We start from the raw sequence: 22645 nt of genomic DNA, 5'->3' as shown, positions 1-22645 counted from the left end.
AGCTTTAAGTCATGTACAGCACGTTAGCGAGCCATGCAGAATTTCTGCTTTCAAACAAGCAACAGAGATGCTACTCTAACGTGTTAAAGAATGATCATTTTGTCTGCGTAGGTTCTCATGGTTATCCAAAGTTGTTTAAACCAATCCCATGGACTTTAAGAAGGTTTCTTGAAAACGTTTCACCTCCCATCCAAGAGAACTGAAGACGCCTCAGTTCAGGATATTAAAATTCCTTTATTTTTCTTGTAAGCAGAAAGTCATATGAAAGTGTTTCACAGAAAAACTTCTGAACTTTGCCAGAGTATTTGTTTAAAGTAAAAAAGAATTGCCAATTTAAGGATCTACTTTGGTTTCCCTCTTAGAGATCAAAAGATCCAAGTTAATCTATTTGAGTGGGTCCTGCTGTTTCCATGACAACAAGATCACAGAGAGGAAGCTCGTCCTTCCTTCATGGGCTATCGTCAACAACAATGCAAGCAGTCAGCAGCATCTGACTCTCCCATAAATCACAGTGTGTGTGTGCATAAATGGCTGATTGGATCTCTGGCTGGACGACTCTGTAATTCACCCTCACTAAATCCTCTCATTTCCTTCACGAGGGCTCGTTTGTTTAAATCGTTTACATACACAATCTACCACACGTTTTATCCTCAGGTGTGTGTGTATATGTGTGTGTGTTTGTGTGTGTGTGTGATGTAAGTGTTGACTTCTGCTTCACTGACCCAGAAAACATCCTTAAATGTGTTCTACGGTCACAATGGAGCCCCTGTGTTTGTCCAACACATGATTAGAGACTACCTTTCTTTTCCCCCTGTAGCTCAGAAATGAAAGATATTTGTATGATGTGTTTTTCATAAAAACCCTTGACCAGCTTCTTTTTTTTTTCATCAATATTATGTGTGCAATTATTATTTGAGTCAAGGAACAAAAATCACACCCTAAGGGCTCAGTATATTTCAAGAAGTGTGGTTCCTGTGAAGTGTGGTCCAACCACATACAAAGGCAAGAGTGTTTATATCTGTTCTGAATGGGAACATTCATATGTGTGAAAATCTTATTCAAAATCACTCTTGTAAAAACACAAATAAGTAAAAATCCTGTAATACAACAACTCAACTCCATACTGTGTGGCCTGTGCCGTAAGTCTACACGAAGACAACAGAATATTACAAAACTACAACTACTTTTATATCATATGTAAATATATAATATCATTGCTTATTGAATATTTCTATTAAGCTTGCATGTAACACACCTATGTCTGTCTGGATCTCCTACAGCAGTAAAAATATAATATAAAATATAAATACATTAAAAAATAAATAAATATATACACACACACACACACACACACACACACACACACACACACACACACATATATATATATATACACACATATATATATATACATACATATATATTTATTTATTTATTTCCATATGTATATATATATATATATATATATATATATACACTGTATGTTCTTTTTATATCATGATATACTTACTGGTTGTTTATATATATATATATATATATATATATATATATATATATATATATACACACACACACACACACACACACACACACATACTGTATGTTCTTTTTATATCAAGATATACTTACTGGTTGTTTTTTCCCATAAGTGTTTTTTTTGTCTGTTAACAGGAAACAAGTTGACAGATTTGAGACCTGGCTGAAGTGCTGACTGTGTGGAAGGGAAGAACATGGATTGTGAGACTTTTGAGGAAGGGTTGAGGAGGAACCCATTAAATGTTGGCATGAAAACAGATAAAGGAGCTCTCACAGGAATTATTTGCTACTTTTTTGGAAATTAAAAGCTTTTCTTTTCCCAGCATTTTTATCAATTACACACAATCTGCTGGATGGATTTTCATGAATCTGGACGGAAGAGTCAGGTATGAGCCAAACGTTGAAACCATGATTTTCTTTTTACATACTTTAACAGAACCCTGAAGGCAGTCATCTTGATAGCGCATGTCTTGTTGGAATTTATATTAGTTTAATTTTATTAAAAGGGATTATTGGGCCTTGGCAGAGGTATGCACTCTGTTGAGTGTCCCTTGAAAATAAAATAAGCCAGTGGTTTGAAATATTTGGTTGTTATCTACCTGAGGGTTTCCAAAGATGTGAGCTTCTTTTGTGCTTTTTCGTCGCCTGGCTGTCGTCCCTGCCATTGCCTGATGAGAACAGTGTGTGAGTGTGACACAGACATGTTGTTATCTCCAGATTCTTTCAAGATGAACATGAACAATATGAACTGGATGCCTGTGGGCCTACAAATGCAATGTGAAGTCTGCGTCCCATTAAGAATCTGTTATAATCTTATGATTGAAAGATGGAATGAGGCTGTGAAAGCTGGCTGGATCAGCTGCAGTCTATTAGGGCTTGGAGCCTCACACATCATGCTATTCTGGGTTCAACGAATAGATTCCATAGTGTCCAACTAACTGTCTTTTTTCCCTCCATGATCCAATTTGTTGCAAAATGCTTGTATGTGTGTAGAGGACATGAGCCCCCTTGATCTTAAATATATGTTTCATAGCTTATTGCTTTGCTTATTTTGAGTACAAGACAGATTGTTTTATTTGTCTAAAAGTCTTGAGAACATAAACCTTTAGTTTCACCTTTTTTAGTTTGTGTTCATAAAATATTTGGGAATAAGGATAAAAATATGACCAATTAATCCCAAGTATGACTGACTCACAAGCAGCTTGCTTTAGCATGTCTTAGCATATGTGGCTAACACTCTTGCAGTGGAGACATCCGTTTCAATTTGAACATAGATCTCTCTGGAATTATTAAGTTATTATTATGCTCCACTTTTTATATGTGTCTTGATTTATTTCCATTTGATTTTATTATGAAACAGGCAACAATATAGACGTGAATGAATGAATTGCAATCCCAATACAGCATTAGTAACAGACTTGAAAATCTAAATGACAAATAATACTTACAAATACATTGAGAATAGCTGGAGTTATAATAATGTTTCATTGAAGGGTTGTAAAGTTCTCACAGCTTTAAGTTTGAGCTTATAAAGGCCACATGTTTCTTTGGAAACCTACAGACAATTTTTCTCCTCCTTTCCAGCATGAACAGTCCAAAACACTTCATAACAGATGAGTTGTGAGGTGATGGACTTTCAAACATTTCCCTAACTTCTTCTTCTGGCAGGATTGTTTCATCTGGTCCCTTTAGCGGGTTTAGAACAGATGGGAGACGGGATAGGGGTAGAAGTCAGACAGTATCTAAACTCCCTCAAACATTGTCTCGTTATTTGTCAGAACTGACAGTGAAGCTGAAGATATAGATCCATAAAGCAGAGTCATGGGGTGAATAGTAGAAGAGTAAAGCACAGACAGAAAATGAAGAGATACAGAAAGCAATCAGGAATTTTTATTTATTTTTTATGATTGCTTTACTGCCAATACATGGAACATGCTTCTTCATTTGAATGTAAGAACCTTTCTGAAAAGGAAAAGGTAAAAATACAACACGATTTTATCTACAGGAAAACATTTGATTCTTGAGATTGTGTGAATGGTGAAGAAATGACAGAGACAGACATAAAGACTTTACCCTGTCACTATCTTTTTTCGCCCCAGAGAACACCTGGATCACTGTTGTAAACTGATGACCTACTGTTCAATGGTTGATGATAGAGATGTCTCTAACACAGCAAAAGTAATAATATGGTGCCTCAAGTGGGTCACGATGATGACATTTCAGCTAAACATATCCAAAACAATAATATACTATGTATTGAAAGTGCATCCACATGAACAGTGGTTGTAACAATGGAATTCTGGCCTGATTGGATTAGTGTCTTCTCTCCTTCTAGTTTTTTCTTGTAAAACTGCAAACATTCATTTTTTACTATTAACATGTATGAATAATGAATAGAGGCCCCTTTAGAAGTAGCTGTACCAGCAGAACTCTTTTTTGGGGGCTGTCACGTTGATCAGGTTTTGTGGGTTTTAGGTGGCATTCTGTCGTCATCCGTTGCTTTTGTGACCTTTTCTTCACGAGGCCTATCCAGTACCAGACAGATGAAGACATGACAGCTCAGTCCTCAGTCCACACAGCCAGAAAAAGACAACACATTCTGTGACACATGTGCTGCTGGATTAGTCTCGGAAAAATCATCTGCTTTCCATTCTATAAATTCATTTCAGATTCACCAAAGGGACAGAATAATTGCCCAGTATTTATGAATGCTGACTGCAAGCCGAGCAGTCATGCCTTCTGAATTAAAAAGACGAGGCAAACTGGCCCTAATGTCTTGAATCTGATGTTACATGTTGTCTCCATGTTTATTTTTACAGAGTTGCACTCTTACAACTTGGTTTGTGTTTATTTCACTGTCCTACAGAAATTCAATCTGTACCTAAATCTGGGGAAAGGCATTACAAGTTTGTCCGTGTCAAAGAGCATTTATGTGCAAAACTGTTGATTTAGAAGAAGCAATATTTGCCCCTCTACTATATTATAACAGCAATATTTGCCTTTAATGTGAGCTGAAAATGCCATTCATCCATTTTTAACATGACAAATATATCTATATCTTCCTCTAACTTACACAAGATGGGTATTGTGGGAAAGAACCACAATTATCAAAAGACGTCTGATCAGAGATATGCCATAAAAGCAGCACATCCTGGTTCCTCCAACTTAAACCAGATTTAAAAACCAGGTTTAAGTTGGAGGAAAGTGTAGTAAAGTATTCAACATGTTAATTTTGATGAAGTCAGAGCAACAACTACACTGTCAAGGATGGAAATGATGACTTTGTCGCAAGTTGGGATACACACTGGTCAGACACCAGTCCTCTACTGATCATGCGGGATCATTTCATGCATACTGTGTCATGCATGAAATGTTTTTGTCCCTAAATAAGACTTCAGGACTAGCTGCTTTTTTAGGATGTAGCTCCAAGTTGCACAACATCATCAGGAGATAAGGAGGTGCTGGAATCAATGACATCAATGATGTCTAACAGTTAGTGACAAAGGGGTCAAATCTGGAGGATTCTCTCACAGGGACAGGGGTTGTTCATTTTTCTCATGTGGGACCTTCAAAGACTGTTTGAAAACAATATATAGAACACAAGGGCATGTCAAATAATTTATCTGGAGCACAGAACTTTAAAACTCTGGGTTTACCAAACACCAAACATGAAAGGTTTATATATATATATATATATATTTTTTTTAATTTTATATACTGGTTTGATCCCTGAAGGGAGATTAAGAACGCACACTCTAGCTACTGATTCAAACGCATGCATACATATATATTTGTGAGTACAGGCCCCCGTATCACACACACACAAAGGGGCCTGTAGGCATGCAGGGGAGGTAGAGTGGCAGGCAGCTCCTTCTTGGTGCGCCTCAAATGAGCAATTTGTAAAGGGGACGGCACCTTGCTCAAGGGTGCCTCGGCAGTGCTCCGGAGGTGAGCTGACACCTCCCACTGTCAGCTCACCTCCGGGTATTTTTGGGGGGCGGGAGCGGGAATCGAACCGCCGATCTTAAATCATAGGACGACCCGCTCTACCGCCCGCTTTAACACTGAGCCACTGCCGCCCTAATATATATATTCCTCAGTAAATACTCATTAATATTCTTTAAAACTCTGGGTTTACCAACACCAAACATGAAAGGTTTATATATATATATATATATATATATATATATATATATATATATATATATATATATATATATATGTATGTATATATATATATATATATATATACATACATATATATATATATATATATATATATATATACATATACACACACATATATATATATATATATATATGTATGTATATATATATATATATATATACACATATATATATATATATATATAAACCTTTCATGTTTGGTGTTGGTAAACCCAGAGTTTTAAAGAATATTAATGAGTATTTACTGAGGAATACAGATGATTTCCAGTATTAACTCAAGCACCACTGTGCGTGTTTGGAGATGGTAAGCTGTGGGTTGTGAAGGCCAGATCAGATAGTGAACCACAAAGCAATCTGTGCGAGCTCAAAGGCAAACTCTCAGCATTCCTCATTCTGGAACAGACCACCCAAATAGACCCCCACACCCACAACCCTGTCTCAAGTTTCAAGGCATCGCTGGTCTCCAAAAGAAAATGTCGCTAAAAGGAACTTGAACTTCAAAAGGTGACTAATCTGAAGTAGCCTGAGTTAATCGTGTGCATCTGTTGCTGAGTTCTGAGGCTTCTGACCTGCTGGAGGCTTGATCCACTGCCTCGCCATGAAGACAAGAGAATCCAAAGATGGCAAAAAACATCCCGACTCAACGTTTGGAACAACAACAAACATTTGAAGATGTTCATGGCTGAAGTTCTTTACATTGAGTCTTATTTCATGAGCGTGGAGTAGCCACTGTCAGGACCCCAGAGGTCGCCACAGCGTGTCATCCTTTTCCATGCCAACCTATCTTCTGCATCTTCCTCTTTAGCCACTTCTCCTAGATGCTTCCTTACCTCCACACGGATGTCACTCGGACCAACTGCCTTCCTGTTCTTCATCCTCTTTAGTGCCATTCTAACTCCACCCTTGCTGATCACTGCTACTTCCTGGTCCACCAAACTTCTATTCGACCTTCTCTCTCATTTTCCTCATTCATCAAAGTAACCTGCTGCACGTCTTCCCCATCTCATGAAGTTTATATTAGAAGATAGAAGATAGATTAGAAGCATTGTTATTTTAGCCGCAGGGGTTCAAAGCGTGTGAAAAAAGTAGTGTTTTATATTATGGAATTTACATCATAAAGCACATGGACAATGCAGTGGCTCAGTTCTGATGTTAATCTGGCAGAAATTATATTCTTTGTGCTGACTGCTGTAAGCCAGCACGCCGATCTGTGAGTAGCCGATGAAGTGTTAGATATCCTCCGGAGCAAAACTATATTCAAAGGGCCACTACTGGTGTCCATTCGGATTTGAATATTGTAAGAAATGTTTTTTTTGTTGGTGTTGCAGCCAACTTGTGCAAAAACACATCAATGTGCCTGATGTTCCAGACAACAATTGTTTTCAAGTTAGGGTTGGATACAGCTGACTGTAGCGATAAATGTGAAACCAAGGGTCATTAAAATCATCATTCAAATGATGAAAACAGCTGTTGGTGATGTTCCATTCTACCAGCAGGATAGCGGAGAAATGCAAGGCTTTTATTTTTTATTTGCTCAAAAGTGAATGGCAAATATTTCTTTAATGTGTCATTATTTGGTGGTTGGTGGTTTTCACCTCACAGTTCCAGCAGACCCGTGACCCGCAAGGTGAGTGACCGGCTGCAGTCGAAACAATTGTGATCGTCTCATGTACAGGAAAATGTATGGATGGGCGGTGTCTTTATGTGTGACATTCAGAAATGATAAATTTACAGATGCATCTCTTTTGTCACATATGGTGAGATGTCATCCATGCATTTAACCTTTCTGGAGAAATATGTTTTTCTTTGATGTCATTTACCAAAATTCACCAGTTCATTCTTTACACATTGTATACAATACTTTAATCCATAGACAACTGTTGTTTGAACCCTTGTTGTTGTTTGATAAGAAACTTGTAGCTTAAGAGGGTTGCAGCAATAGAATAAAATAACAGGATATGAGTAAAATAAATGATTCCCAAGACATTTTGTGCAGCCATGGGAACATTGTGCTGCATTGTTGGAGCAAACAGACATGAAAGTGTAGACTTCAGTTTAGAACAACAGCTGGACCACAGCATCTGATGCCTTACATTTCATTAACAATGGGGAAACATCAGTGTGTAGTTACACACGTGTCACCATCGCAGCGTCACCAGGACAAAGTTTGTCAGGTTTATGTTAATAGTTTTATTCTGAGTCTGGCTCCTTTTGAAGTTTAAAGCCTCAGAAAAACAGAGCCTGATTCTTGTCACCAGATGTTCTCCAGCTCTGTAGCGTGTTGACCCGTGTTCAATCATGCAAAATGAAGCGCAGCAGCAGCGATGTCACCAACATCAGAAATGACAGACCCAGATCCAAACGGTCTACATTCCTCGCTGCGGGAGGGAGGCAGAGAAAATTACTCCACTTATCACGTTTCATCCTCGGCACCACCTTTGCCAGGGAGATAGAAACCCAAGCAACATGCAGCCTACCCTTGAAGCATACCCGAACCACATGTGTGAGTCCCTCCTCCCCTGGGGAAACACACACAAGCATACACACACACACGCACACACACATATGTGCACGCACAGGCAACCTGCTGTTGTTGAAGTGGGGTGATTAAAGGGGGGATCAAAGGGGAAAATCTAGAAAATTATAGGTCTTGCAGATCAGCCATCTATTTCTCTCTTAGGCAAGAATGCTTCTCATTAGCCGGCCACCGTAACATCAACCATCAACCTGCAGATGGAGAAGGAAGGGGCAGGAACTTATTGTTTCCAGGCTGTTAGGATGAAGTTAGATGTGGAAGAAACAGGAAGTGTGAACCAGTTTGAAAACAATTTGAAAGTCGTGCCACAGTCGTAGTTGTTCAAGTTTCAGGTTATTAAAATGCATGAATAGAAATGCTACTTCTCTTCAGGCACTGAAGAAACATCTATTCTTAATCAACTGTAGTATTTTTCTACAAAGGAAAATGGATTTACTTTCCAAATATCTTGAGATATCTCTCTAACTTCAAGAGGTATTCAATTACAATGGAGGTGAGTGTAAAGTAGAGAGAAGCTGTGAACATTTCAACATGTATCACAAAATTTGTTAATGTCAATCTTTGGTAGTAAATTACAAAACAGTAGGAAAAAGTATTACAAAATCCAAGATGTCAAACATCTATGAAAACATAAAAACACATGAAAAAAAGCAACACTTTTGAAGAACAACAAGGTGTGTGTGTGTGTGTGTGTGTGTGTGTGTGTGTGTGTGTGTGTGTGTGTGTGTGTGTGTGTGTGTGTGTGTGTGTGTGTGTGTGTGTGTGTGTGTGTGTGTGTGTGTGTGTGTGTGTGTGTGTGTGTGTGTACTCAGCAGACACTCATCAAACAGTCTGACCTGTTTCAACTTGTATGATGAAGACAGAGATTGTGGGTGATATCTGATCAGATTCATCCTGACATCAAACAAGCTTGCTAAATGGCTGGCAGTGTGTTTTAAGGAATACTTCTCTAGCAGATAAAACCAAATACAGTTGCATGATGGGACACAGAGCGAAGTTTTATGGTTAGCTTTTTAGCTTTGTAGGGACTGATCATCCATAATACCAGGAAAAAGATATGTATTTGAAATAATGAAAATTAGATACTGGTAATTACACTCAAGATCATTATCCTGACAGTTAATCACATTAGAGAAATGGAGTTATTCATGTGAAAATAGATTTATTATTCCAATTTCTAACATACATTACGACATCAGTTTACTCTGATCTGGCGGCACGGTGGATAGGGAGAACATCTGTGACATCATCTTTTGGCAATTTACAATCAGGTCGTTTCAAACCTCCACATAAGAACTACTCACCAGATTGACTCATGTGAAATGGCTCATGCTAATGACCATCATTAGCATAACCAGGCTTAATGATCTGTGACATTCTCATTTCTTCGACCGCCACTGACACTCCTTCACTCCTAACAACCATCGTTGAGGAGCCAGGTGGATTTTGACAATGGTTGTTGGAATATGAATAACACTGACGACACCTTACAGGGTTGAGAAGCTGAGACAACATCAACCGCCACCAGAACTGAAGATTTCTCTTGGAAAAGAATCGAGACGTCTTTGAGGAACTTTCTTAAAGTCCAATGAATTGATTTAAAAAACTTAGGACCCCTTATGAAGAAAACACATTTTTTGGTGGGGCGTTTTCTTCCACATCACCTTGGGAAAAAAAAAATCAGGTCTCTCATGTAAAGTGAAGGTGGGGAGAGTCATAAAGCTGTTGTTGATAAATCTCACCCCCTCCCCCATCCTCTTCATCTCTCTGTGTCCATGACATGATGGATGGGAAACACTTGAGATCACGTGTTTACATTTAAAGTGCCTCATATATAACATCCATTGCCCAACGTCTATTCACATGTTTATCTTATGTGAGTGTGTGTCTTTGTGTGGAAGGTGGCGCTGATGGCTGAGCAGGAAGTCACGGCACAAAGTGTGTGCACTCGCCTCGAATTTTGAGCCTTGTACTCGCTTCGGTGGTATCGAGCTGGTGAATTATTGACTGCGGGAGTCATTTAATCATCCCGGTTTATTTAACTTTTCAGAAGGCCGGCCCAGCAGCCAACAGGGCTGTGTCATAGGTGTGTGTACACTGCAGGGAAAGGCATGTGCTAAGTGAATATGTGTATAGAATTAGCGTCAACGCCACATCCTGTTTACATTCACACGCTCCCCTCCCAAAAGCCAACTAGAACCAAGGCAGTCATTGACTGCAACATCCCGCGACACCCCTGAAATCAAAATTTTACCTTGACCTACTTGCATAGGTCAAAGACCAAAGCTAGTGCTCTGACCTACTGTCATTGATCAAAGCACTAGGTTTGATCTACGGTCGTACTCACACTGGCCTTCTCCCTCGTCTTTCTATCTTATTCGGTTCCTGAGACTACAAAAGTTTAAATTTGACCTTGACCTAGCTTTCTGAAGGTCAAGGTCATCATCTCATTTTCAATCCCCTTTGCCGCCCGAGTCATGTGCTTTTTGTTTCATCTTTCTGTCTGCAACGGCTGTGAAGATATTTGGTGGACAAACGAAATGATGAACGGACGAATGAACGAACACACGAACACTAACAATTACAATACATCAGGACGTAATACTGGTTTTTGGTTGGTGCAAATGGAGCTAATTTTGCACCGCATTTTGTAGCTTTGTTATTAGATGATTATTATATGTGTAGAGAAAAAGGTCACCAGTCTTTAACACGTGTCACCATGTTGTAGTCCAGGGATCTCTCCACCTGTTCTCTCCATTGTGTGCCTGTTCTGAGCCGGAACAGCAACTGTTAGTCCTGTTAGTCCAAGTGGTTAGTCCAAGTTGCCCCTGACCTCCACTTCGCAAGATGATTATGGCAGTAAGTTCAGTTGTAAGACACTTGAGAAATCTACCCCCCCAATCTCATTCTACTTTGTAGAAAGGGTCCCTTCATTCCTGGCCCGGAGCTCCTACCATCATTAAGCCACAGTTTGAAATCCTAGATTGTGGGAATATGTCAGAGAAATGCTCACCTTTCATCTTCATTTAAGTGTAAAGAACTGAAGGGGACTCGGTGTGAGGGTGATAAATGTACTTCAGATCATTTCCAAAGGAGTATTTTCTGTTCTATTTAAAGGACTCAGTGGGCTGGAGGCCACTACCTGTAAAAAAGGGAGATTTCCTTTGAAAATTTCAGGCGTGGAATTGTTCTTCTCAACTTCAACCCATACCCATATTACATGGTGTTTAGTGGTTGTTGCCAGATATTGAGTTCAAACCCTTTGAATGTGGTGCTGTTGACCATTTGTGATCATTTGGAAACAAGGCCTCCAGTGTTCCCTGAGCAGCTTTGAGGAGGAGGGCAGACAGAGCGAGATGAAGACGCTCCAGCTGCTGATAAGACTGATCTGAGTCATGTGTGACGGGATGAAAGCAGACGCATTAAGGCTGAAGTGCTGATCTCCGGCTGGAGTTGCTTTGATTTTTGGGGGACATCTGCGACCGTTGCTGTGCTGAGTTTTCTCACTGCCCTTCCCTTTAATCGCCGTCAGACAGAGACATTACTTCCTGGGAAGATTAAATGGTTTTGATGTTGACAAGGAAATGTACAACGGTGTTCAAAAGCTCAAACAGTCTTTAATCCCTTGGACTGTATCAGACGGCAGATAAATGGTCTGCAGGCATGTCTCCATGTAATCCTTGGGTTACAGGTGCGACATAATGGACAGAAGTAATCCAGTAAATCTGCGACACCAATATTTTACATAAAAGATGTCACTTGTCACCTGGACCTATAGTTCCTCTCATCTTTACAAAGCCTTTACACTGCTAACTGTGTGTAACATGATCAGCCTCAGATAGTAATCAGAAAAGGTGCAGCAGAGATGCTAATCGGTTATTTTTGTACCAGTGAAGTATAGAAACCTTTATTCTCATGATGTTAATAGCACAAGATGTGCCTATTAGCATTGCACTGCAGGATTCTTTTGTAATACATTCTCAGTATACATTAGACATGATCACTTTAAGCATATGAGTGTACGGCAGTATGAAGATAAAATAAATAATTATAATTAGTATCCATTTTTTCACTTGTAATGGATGCATATGGATCAAGTTCAGAGGTCCCAATTTAAGGAGGAATGCTTTGGATATTGTGGAATCATAATAAACATATTTTATATACCGTAGTTGAAAAAGTTATCTATCATCCGAAATGAACACAGAAGAATCTGACTCCTGATAAACTTGGGAAATTTTTTATATTTCCCTCCTATATGTGCAACTGGGAAAGATTTAATCATTTCTATGGATGTAAGGCGATTTTTAACAATTTCAGTCACTAGTTTGCCGCACCCTTATCCTAGATTTTTTCTACCGTATCGGCTGATACTCGCAGCTCCCACAGGTTCCTGAACGCAACCTTCAAATAGCTGCTCTACCATTGGCTATTAACTAGCATCCTGGCATCCCATTGGCTAAGAGGGACCTCTCTGTGTAGCTAGATAGGTGCCTACGCAGCGTCCTCGTCATTCGGCTCTCGACCCATGACGTGTTCTGATAGTTTTACGTAAATATATTAACTTTTAGAATATTCACTATGGACCCCAAGAAAGTGATGGAGAAAAGAGGGAAAGAAAAGAAGAAAATAGTTTTATGTCCATACAAACAAACAAAGATATAGTAGAAAAGCATGAAAAAGGGACGCGTTTGGTTGATCTCACCAAAGAATATGGCCGTAATGCATGTACAATCACCATGTTATTAAAACAAAAGGAAGTTTAAAGAGTTTAAGGCATCGCGTGGGTGGTTGGAGAAGTTCAAAAGGAGGACTGGAATTCACTCTGTTTTTCGGCATGGTGGGGCAGGAGCGCATGAACCAGAGGGCAAAAAAGAATGAGGACAGCAGTTAAAAGGTAAATGACTGTCATTGTTATTCTTTATTCTTTGTTTTTTACGTTATGCGCAACTCTCATTTATTGAGTAATAATCTATTTGTAACATGTATTTATTACATGTTTTGATGCATTTTTATGCTTTATAAAACATTAATGTCTGAATTTTTGGGGGCTTGGAACGGATTAGGGCATTTACATGGAAAACACGTCTCTGTTTACGAAATTTTCTACTTACGTAATTTCTTCCGGAACCAATTAATTTCGTAAGTAGAGGTACCACTGTATACTATAAAATGTATCTATACTATAAAAATAAAACTTGCACGGAGTAACACAAACTCACTTTAAGAGAGATCATATCTTGGTTGAAAATATGTTGAATAGGGATCTGGTTACATGGAAGTGGACTTGATGTCGATACAAATCAGAGGTTGTACATGTCAGCACTGGATAATGACCAACAGATTTTATTAACAAATTCCAGAGATGTGCTGCTTCGTATGATTGGCCAATATGTTCAGGTGCTCTCTTTCTGAACTTGTGTGCTACCTGCTGACCGTGCTACAGTCTGACGGTCAGACGGAGATGTCTCTTACGAACACCAGACCCTGACATCCCACTACATCCTCGTCCAGATGAGTCAGGGAGAAACATACCGGACAGCAGATGAAGTAATACCCGTTCCGTGCCCCCAGCAGGAACACAGTTAGATTAACGCCACAATAAAAAAAAAAAAGCCCTGCTGGAGACACAGACTGAAGAAACAACCACTGACAACTGATATGTGAATACCTGCTGAGGAAGGACAACAGCGAGGCTCTCCACTTTAGCAGAGCCTCAACATAGCCATTGTTCACTGTCCCTCAACCACAGAGGATCCATGTATTAGTCAGATCAATGGGATGTTTACTTCACCTCCATCACTGCTTTCACAGACCTTTGGTATAATATTGTGGAGGCCGTCTGGAATGAAGTACGCTTCTTGAATGGAGACACTCTGAATGTAAAAGAACACGTTTCCCCTCTAGCATACAGAGTGATATTAGAGTAACGATCTGGGAGGTGTGAAAGACAAGAGCATCTGGAGATGATTACGAAGAGGATTGGGAAACACTTCTGGCTCCTACGAGGAACTTTTAAGTGAAATGTAATTTGCATCACATCTTATGTCAAACAAGTAAATCAAGTCTGTAAACAAACAACAAGAGTGTTTTTGAAACTGGGAACAGCGTGATGTTGGAGGGGGACTCCCATCAAGTCCCCCTCCAAGAAGAAGGGTATGACCGATCAAAGATTTGATAGTTTGAATAGCTTTGATAAAAACAGATCTAAATGTTCTGATGTCATTGAATATATGTTTTGCAAAACAAATATGCCGAATGGAGCCACTGAATGTGATTCAGAGGAAAAACACTGCATGGATGGGGAAGCAGAAAGACAGAGGCCCAGATTAGAATCTACTCATACTCTTGATAGGAAGAAAATTGTTCCAGAATCAACCGAGGAACTAATATTGAAATAGCAATGTAAAAACAAACAACATACCCTGGTAATAAGAAAGATTGAGACGTACAAAAATTTGACCCGTCAGATTGTCTAACTTAAGGTCCTTTTTCAGAAATAAAATCTGAAAATGAAGGTCTGAAGACAGAATTGCAAAAGATTCAAGAAACAGAGAGATTTTTAATCAGGCAAAAACACAGACTGCTTGGTCATCTAGTGCACTACAGATCCATAATGTGTGGAGCATTGTCCTGAAAAAGAAACCATTGAATTATGGAGCCGACTGTTACCGAGGGCTCTATGAGGATTCAATTTTAGCATCTTGCTGCTATAATTAAACTTTCTTTAATTTTAATTTGTGATTTCTGAACAAACCATCATTTAACATGTTTGCAGCAAACAATATGGGAAAAAAGTCACAGAAAAACTGTTAGGAATACAAAACAATAATGTTTTCTATAAATTAAGTTTTCCAATCACAGAATTACAATTAGAAAATAAATCCTTTATTCAAGTATAACCAATTAAGAACTTGATTTTGACATCAGGTTTTTATTTTAGGAGTCCCTGGTAGCTGAAGTTCTGATCAAATGTCTTTCATGCAAACACATCTACATGGTATTTTTGATCAGTAATCCTGTAATGCGCCGACGACACAGATTGAAGATTACAGGTAACATTTTTTATAATCAGATTACAACAGTATTCCTTTTTATGCCATCAACTGCTGCCCAGATGTTTTCTCTACAGAGACGCTGCCTTTAGATCTGTCAGAATGATCGCTGGGGGAATTTCATTAGAGTCAGGCCTCCAGGAGTACGACTGATAAGAGCAGAGGAGGAAAGGGGAGCGGTGGGAGGAGAGGGAACAGTGTGCACTGTGTTTGACCAGAGACAGCCCTGAGTTGTTATCGGTGTTGGGTGGTGAGGAGTAGTAGTGGAGGAGATAAGAGGAGGGGAGTTTGAATGTAGCTGTGGGGGGATCAAATGAGGAAATAGAAGAAAAAATGTACAAAAAAAAGCAAGAAATGGTAGAGAGGGAGGGAAAGGAAAGGACAAGAAAAGAATAGAGAGAAGAAAGTAAGAGGAGTAGGACAGGGAGAAAGGAGAAACTAGACAGGAAGACAAAGGAGCTAGGGAAAAGAAAGAGAAAATGGGCCAAGGAAAAGTAAGACTCGGATGGAGAGAAAGAAAACAGACAGGGACACAGAGATGATGATGACAGAGAATGGAAAATGAAGAGAGACAAGTGGAGAGGAGAGAGGAAAGAGGGTAAAAAAAGGAAGTAAGATGGACGGCAGGAGGACATGACGAGAACAGAGAAGAGCAGGACAGGATTAAAGGAAAGGATGGAAGAAGGACAGGGAAGAAGGAAGGACGGGAAAGAAGAAGAAGGAAACGAGAAAGGAAGTAGGGGACAGATTAGAAAGGTAGGAGGGCAAGAGGGCCAGAGAACAGAAGCGTCCTGAATGTGGCGGTAATCTTTCTACTGGAAGATCTGGCCTGAACAATGACAGGTGTCGGTCGCAGCGATGCAGCCGGTTCCTCCGTCCTGAGGAGATGACCTGATAACCCAGCCCCACCCCCCACCCCCCAAGCGACAAAGACGCACCTTGTCTGGTCAGTTAATAAACCCATCGTCTGACGTCTGGCAGACTAGAAAGGAGGAAACCGGTGAAATAGGACCTCCTGTGTTTAAGGTGACGAGTGAAACCCCACGGGGAACATTCGTCAGAGATCCTCCTGGCATTCACGTAAAGATGAGCTGCTGATGGAGTGTGAGCTCACAAATCACTTTAACAGCCCCAACGCCAGTGTTTGCACAACAACAGCTGTAAGATGATTTATTTTTCTATTTAGATTTAAGACGCCTTGAAGATCAGATCAAGGATGTGAAAGGTTTCACGAAAAGACACTTGAGGACTGAGAGACATGGCGATTATGGAGTCCTTAAAAATTCCAGATGTTTCTGGAGCGGAGGACGACTTCACAGGAGACTCTGTGGCTCATGAATGTCAGCAAATCTGATTAAAAGCCATCCACAGCAAAAAAAAAAAAAAAAAAAAAGCTGGTTTTGCCTTTCATCCCCATTCATCATATGGGATTGTTTGTATACAGTTGTTTTATTCTAGGCATGTGTGTGTGTATGTGTGTGTGTCAGAGAGAGAGAGAGAGAGAGAGAGATGAGATGAATGTAATTAAAGTTTTTTAATTAGATGCTGTTCTTTTCTGGGAAGCCTGTGGCGGCGCTGGGTGGAGCCTGAGTGGAGACAGGAGGTTTGTGGTCTGGCTGAGGGAACCACGCAGGCCGGGGTAATGGAAACCGGGTGTTCACTGTACACATATACACGTACATGCAAACACACACGCGTGCTCGCACAAGCCAAAGCTGAAGAGAGAAAAAACACACTTTGAGAGAGCCACATAAAGTTATGCACACTTGAATGTGAATGCACAGCCCTCTCTCTCTCTCTCTCTCTCTCTCTCTCTCACACACACACACACACACACACACACACGCACACAGGCACACACACACACGCACACACATCCAAATACAGAAATTCATTCATGGGACTACCAGCGTTATCTTATTCAGCTGGCTGACATATAAATTCCTTAAATAGTGATGATGTGTGCATTTGCATGCACACACACATGCAAGTTCATGCATACATAAAAACAAATAAGGCCAAACCGACACCCGCACACACACATGCACACACACACACACACACACACACACACACACACACACACACACACACACACACACACACACACACACACTGATGCACAATCAGGCACGGAAGAGTACATACAGGGGAGCACACGCGTGAATGCACACTCGCTCTCGCTGCCTGTCACTCGCCGATGTGCGTGCATGCACACAGGACTCATTACGGATGCACACACACACACACACACACACACACACACACACACACACACACACACACACACACACACACACACACACACACACTGATACATCTATGCATGCATGTGCATGCATGCACTCGGCCTTCCCAGTCATTACACATGCACACACACGCACACATGTGCACGGACATATAAATGCGCTTAGGCATATCCTTCAGCACATAAACACACATACACAAACACACACACACATTTATATATATATATGCAGGACTAGAAAATGTAGAAAACAGATCTGGCATTACAGCGAGGACAGACCCGCCTTTTCCATTCTGCTCTGACATCATTTTCCACCAAACCGTCTCGCCCCAGATCAGGGATGATCAAACTCTTCCACTGCTGACAGCTAATAACAGATCAATAGTGGATAGATGAGGGTCAAACCCACATTAATAGGCAGAGAGCATCTCCATCCTACTGTCACCGGAAACACAACCATGTGTGAAACCCTGATCCGGCATGCCTCCCTCCAACTAGATGTATGTAAATCTGTGGAAGCTCTCAGGTGTGAGAGCCCATAAATGTCCCAGTCTCCACAGCGAGCCCAGCTCCTGCTGGGTGTGATGCTCCGGGGGCCATCGACACGTCCAAACCCCGCTCTGGACAGGTTGACTGGGCAGCAACAGGTCAATCACTATGAACAGGGCACCATCTAGTGTTGCGTGTCGAGTATAAAAGCAGCTGAAAAGTGTTTGGGATGTTGAGACGCCCAGACTTTTTGTGTGTGTTTGTGTGTGTGTGTGTGTGTGTGTGTGTGTGTGTGTGTGCGTGTGTGTGTGTGTCTGCTGGCTTTTTTCCCTTTCGAAGTGTTTTCACCCTCATCAAAGCACCGCCTGGCTGAGCGTTCGTACGGTTTCATGTCATGAGTCAACCTGAACCTGGAGCAGCTCAAACTGGGTGTGGGGGTCCTCCGGGGTGGGTTGGGGGGGGGGGGGGGGGGGCTGGGCAGAAGATGGCACTGTCTGCACAGTTGGGGCTTACAAATATTGGTCAGGTTATGATTATAGGTTGATCTGCATTCATTCATTCATTCATTCATTCATTCGTCCTTTCTGCGTGGAGTGTGTTTCATGTGGCCCTTGCCCATAAGTCCTCTGGGATAGGCTCCAGGTACCCACACCCCCCCTCCCATGTAAGCAGGAGAAGCAGCTATGAATATGAATGATTCACAGGAGATAGTGGAGAATATTTGGGACTTTTTTCTTCAAAACATGATACACGGTCAGTTTCCAATTTAATAACATTTGTTTCCCATCTACTGACTAATCCCTTAATCTTAATTTGAAGTATGTTTGCTATTATTTATGTTGGTCATTAATTTTTTTTAGACAAATAAACATTGAAGATTCTGGATATCCGGGACATTTTTCTCCATTTAAATATGACTTAGGCTGATTTAGAAACACGTTGAGGGCAGCAACCCCATCCGACCAGGATGTTTGAGGGTGATGCACCATAAGGGACAGTTTCCCCCCCAAAATCAAAGTTTTTTTTCTTCTCTATTTGTACCTCTAGCGACGTCTGCCTGCTCTCAGACACCATAAAACTATATGGAATTTTTTCCTGGGTTCTAAAACTATGAAAACTTTTGACACAACACATGAAGTCTCTTTGGAGATGTGACCCAGTTATACCATTATTCATCTGTAATTATTTTCTCTATCTGTGCAGCTCAATCCTCTTGTCCATCAGTAGGTGCAGGTTTCCTTCTGCAGGTCTAAGTACAAAGACATTAATGGTAGAAACTGCTCATGCTGTATGTATAGCTAATCCTTTATAACCATGACGACTTACAGGAGACTGCTTCCTTGTTTTGATGATGTCCCCATCTCTACACCTTATACGAAACAATCCAAAGTGATGAGCAGAACTACAGAGAGGATAATATATATGTTTTTAATTTGTGGAGAACTGTCCCTTTACAGATCAGATATAACTTGTTTCAATCCATTAACCACACACCTCACCTTTGGACCAACTGAATCACACACACAAAACAGAACCCTTTTACAACTTTTGAGGCGTGAATCTCTACAAAGCACACGCCGAGCCCCTTCGTCTGTTTGTTGAAGATGTCGTTCCAGGTTTCTCCCCCACATTCCGAGCTTTTCACGTCTGAGAGGTGAAACCTAGCGCTCAGGTGCTTTCAGGCAGATTAGGGTGTGGCTCATATACTTCCCACTGTAAAAAAAACAAGTCTGCAGGATACAGATCCTGCTCGCTTAAAATAAACAAAAAACAACCTTAAAAAACAATAAAACACAGCAAATGGTGTTTATTGTCAAAGTGTAGGAGTAGGACAATGTTATATGTGCATAAGTCATTGTTGTGTACTCTAACTGTGCAACAAACTAAGCTACAGTATATACAGACATCTATCATTGACTGTTGATAGCTGGATGAGTGTTATACTGTATAACAGTAAATCTAGTCGGCCGGTTGCTTGGGCAGGACGGCCTTTAAAGACGGTCCCTTCAGGGGCCCAAGACTTTGGTATCATCTGCATCGAATGCAAAACGGTGACTCTTACTTTTACAGTGTAATATCAATCAATACAACTAAACACATCCATTAAAAACATTCACATGAATATACTCAATGCAACAAATGCTATGCAGAAAAAAATCTCCCCCCATTCCCGCCCCAACGACTCTTTTTATCTCGATAAAATCCAGTAAAGGTTAAACAAACATTTAAATGTTACATATTCCATAAAAGTAAAAGGAGAAAATGTTATCCGCCCCCCCATTCTAAATAGCAATGATGCTTTTGTGAAAAATATATGTATAGTAGAGTGAACTAAACATTTACATGATTTTACAGGTGGAAAGAAAACATTGTTTCGACATAATTCTTTAGAATAATAATACAGCGCCACAGTCTTATGAACATGCGATGATCTGGTTATTCCCTCTGATCGTTTGTCCGTATGACATCCGGCTGTCTGCCCGTCACAAGGTTTGTGGTTGCGTCAGTGTGTGTACATGTCATTGAGTGACTGCTGTGGATGTGTGTGTCTGTATGGTGTGTGGTTTGGTGCGTTTTTTTTTTCCCGGGCTCAACAGTCTCCTGAGTTGTGCGAATGAGGCCCAGTCTCCATTTTCCAGTCCCTCTGGTCGGCGGTGTCTCCCTGGCCGTGTTGGGAGGCGGCGGGAGACAGGGAGGACATCTGTCTGCGGGGGTTGCCGCTGTGCATGGTGTTCCAGTGGCGCTTCAGGTCTGACGCTTTGATGAAGGCTTTGTCGCAGGAGCCGCAGTTAAAGGGTCGCTCGCCTCTGTGCTGCCGTTCGTGGTCTTTCAGGTGAGACTTGTGCTTGAAAGCCTTTTCGCACATCTGACACGCGAAGGGCCGCTCGTTGCTGTGAACCCTCTCGTGCCTCTTCAGGTCGGGGCCCCTGATGAAGGCCTTTCCACACACGACGCAGCGGTGAGGCTTGAAGCCAGAGTGGATCTTGAGATGCTCCTTGAGGTGGGCAGCGGTGGTGAAGGCTTTAGGGCAATGCTCGCAGCCGTAGGGACGGTTCGCTGTTAGCAGACGCTCCTTTTTGGCATTGTGGTCCAGGGGCTTGGTGCCTGAGCTCTGGCAGGAACCGTGGTCGCGGTGGCCGTACAACAGGTATTCCAGCTTCATGTCGCTGGAGGACGAGGAGCCCCAGCCGTGGGTGTGGGGATCTTTGCTCATGCTGGTGTTATAGTTGTGTGGCTGTGACACATGGGAGCCTCCGGGCCCCATACTGTCCATCCCCTGATCGTAAAAGCTATTCTTCCTCACTTCCTCCATAGCCAGCTCCTTAAGGATAGCATCCTGAGCCCGCATCCCATGATCCCCGGGAGCCTGGTTCTCCCGGGTCTTCATGTTGGTCAGCTCGCGTTTCTGTGTGCACAGGTTATCTAAGAAGTTGATCCCCAGGATCTGGCCGGATGACATCATCATATTGATATCCTTCTTCCTCACAGCGAGCCTGGCTGTGTACATGTAATTGAGCACCTCTTCAAAGATATCAGAGCGAATGAAGTCCAACTCGACGATGGAGTTGTCCTCGTCGCTCTGCTTTTTGAAGAGCTTCTTGAAATAGTTGCTACAGGCGGCCAAGACACAGCGGTGAGCCCTGAACTCGATGTTCTCCACCACCACCACCACATCGCAGTGCTCACCTTCCATTCTCTGCTGATTGAGCATCTTCAGGAAGGTGGCTTTGTGGTCATAGTCGATATATCTCAGTAAGTCTGACATGTTGCAGGTGAAAAAGGAGCAACCTGCAGGGGGACACGGGAAAAGGTCAAATCTTATGGTCACCACAACAAAACGGATGGTGTACAAGCTGCACAGCAGAGGGGTGGACGCTACTTGTCAGATGAGAATATATGCAGATTAAGAATACAAAGGGAAAAAAAAAAGCATTGTTTCTGCAGGAATAACTTGCAATCTGCTCCGCATTTGTTTACACATAAATTAACAGGGGGGGGGAGAAAGTAGCTAAATTTAAAAAAAACAACAACAATGCTAAGACGACAGGCCCGACAGATATAAAAGCCGCATAAATACTAACAAATAATGAAATGCAGGCAAAAACAAACGGGCGCACTTTTCTTCCGTGCGCTAATACGTTTAAGTCGTTTAAGTTTGCGTGACAGCGGCGCGGCGTGCAGGAAGAATAACCTTAGCAAGAATATTTCACATTTCACTAAGTCCAGCCATTTTGGTCAGGAAGCCTCCATTGGTATGTTTCTGCTATCTTTAAAGCGGAGCACAAACAGCGGGGAGCGAGGAGGCGAATAAGTCGCCAAAACACTTAGCGTGTAATTTTTTATTTTCTTTCGTCGTTGGAAACACAAAGAGAAAATGAAAATGTCTAATACCCGTAGCCTGAACGCGATCCCTGGGTTGTCACGCAAGGCAGTCGACGACGATTCAGAGCTGTCGTTTTTCCTCTTCCTCCTCTTGTTGTGACCATTGGCCTCCGCAAGCAGGGCTGCATTGTTCTGCTGCCCCCTAGCGCACCGGAGCGGATACGCACAGAGATCCTACATGTGCGGTAAGAGACTCACTCTGTGGTTCTG

General features: G+C 41.4%; 1 protein-coding gene across 1 annotated transcript; it reads right to left on the bottom strand.

Moving 5' to 3' along the window:
- Positions 1 to 19464: 19464 nt before the first annotated feature.
- Positions 19465 to 22569, bottom strand: LOC137612202 (zinc finger and BTB domain-containing protein 14-like). The gene is made up of 2 exons (XM_068340608.1): positions 22445 to 22569; positions 19465 to 21841 (listed from the first exon to the last, which is right to left on the bottom strand). Exon 2 carries the CDS (start codon positions 21816 to 21818, stop codon positions 20643 to 20645), a length of 1176 nt encoding a protein of 391 aa, XP_068196709.1. The 5' UTR covers positions 21819 to 21841; positions 22445 to 22569; the 3' UTR covers positions 19465 to 20642.
- Between the last annotated feature and the right edge of the window lie 76 nt (positions 22570 to 22645).

Source organism: Antennarius striatus, chromosome 18, assembly GCF_040054535.1.
Source record: "Antennarius striatus isolate MH-2024 chromosome 18, ASM4005453v1, whole genome shotgun sequence".
Lineage (NCBI taxonomy): Eukaryota > Metazoa > Chordata > Actinopteri > Lophiiformes > Antennariidae > Antennarius > Antennarius striatus.
The sequence above is the reverse complement of the archived record's forward strand: the minus strand, read 5'-3'. Positions and strand labels throughout refer to the sequence as shown.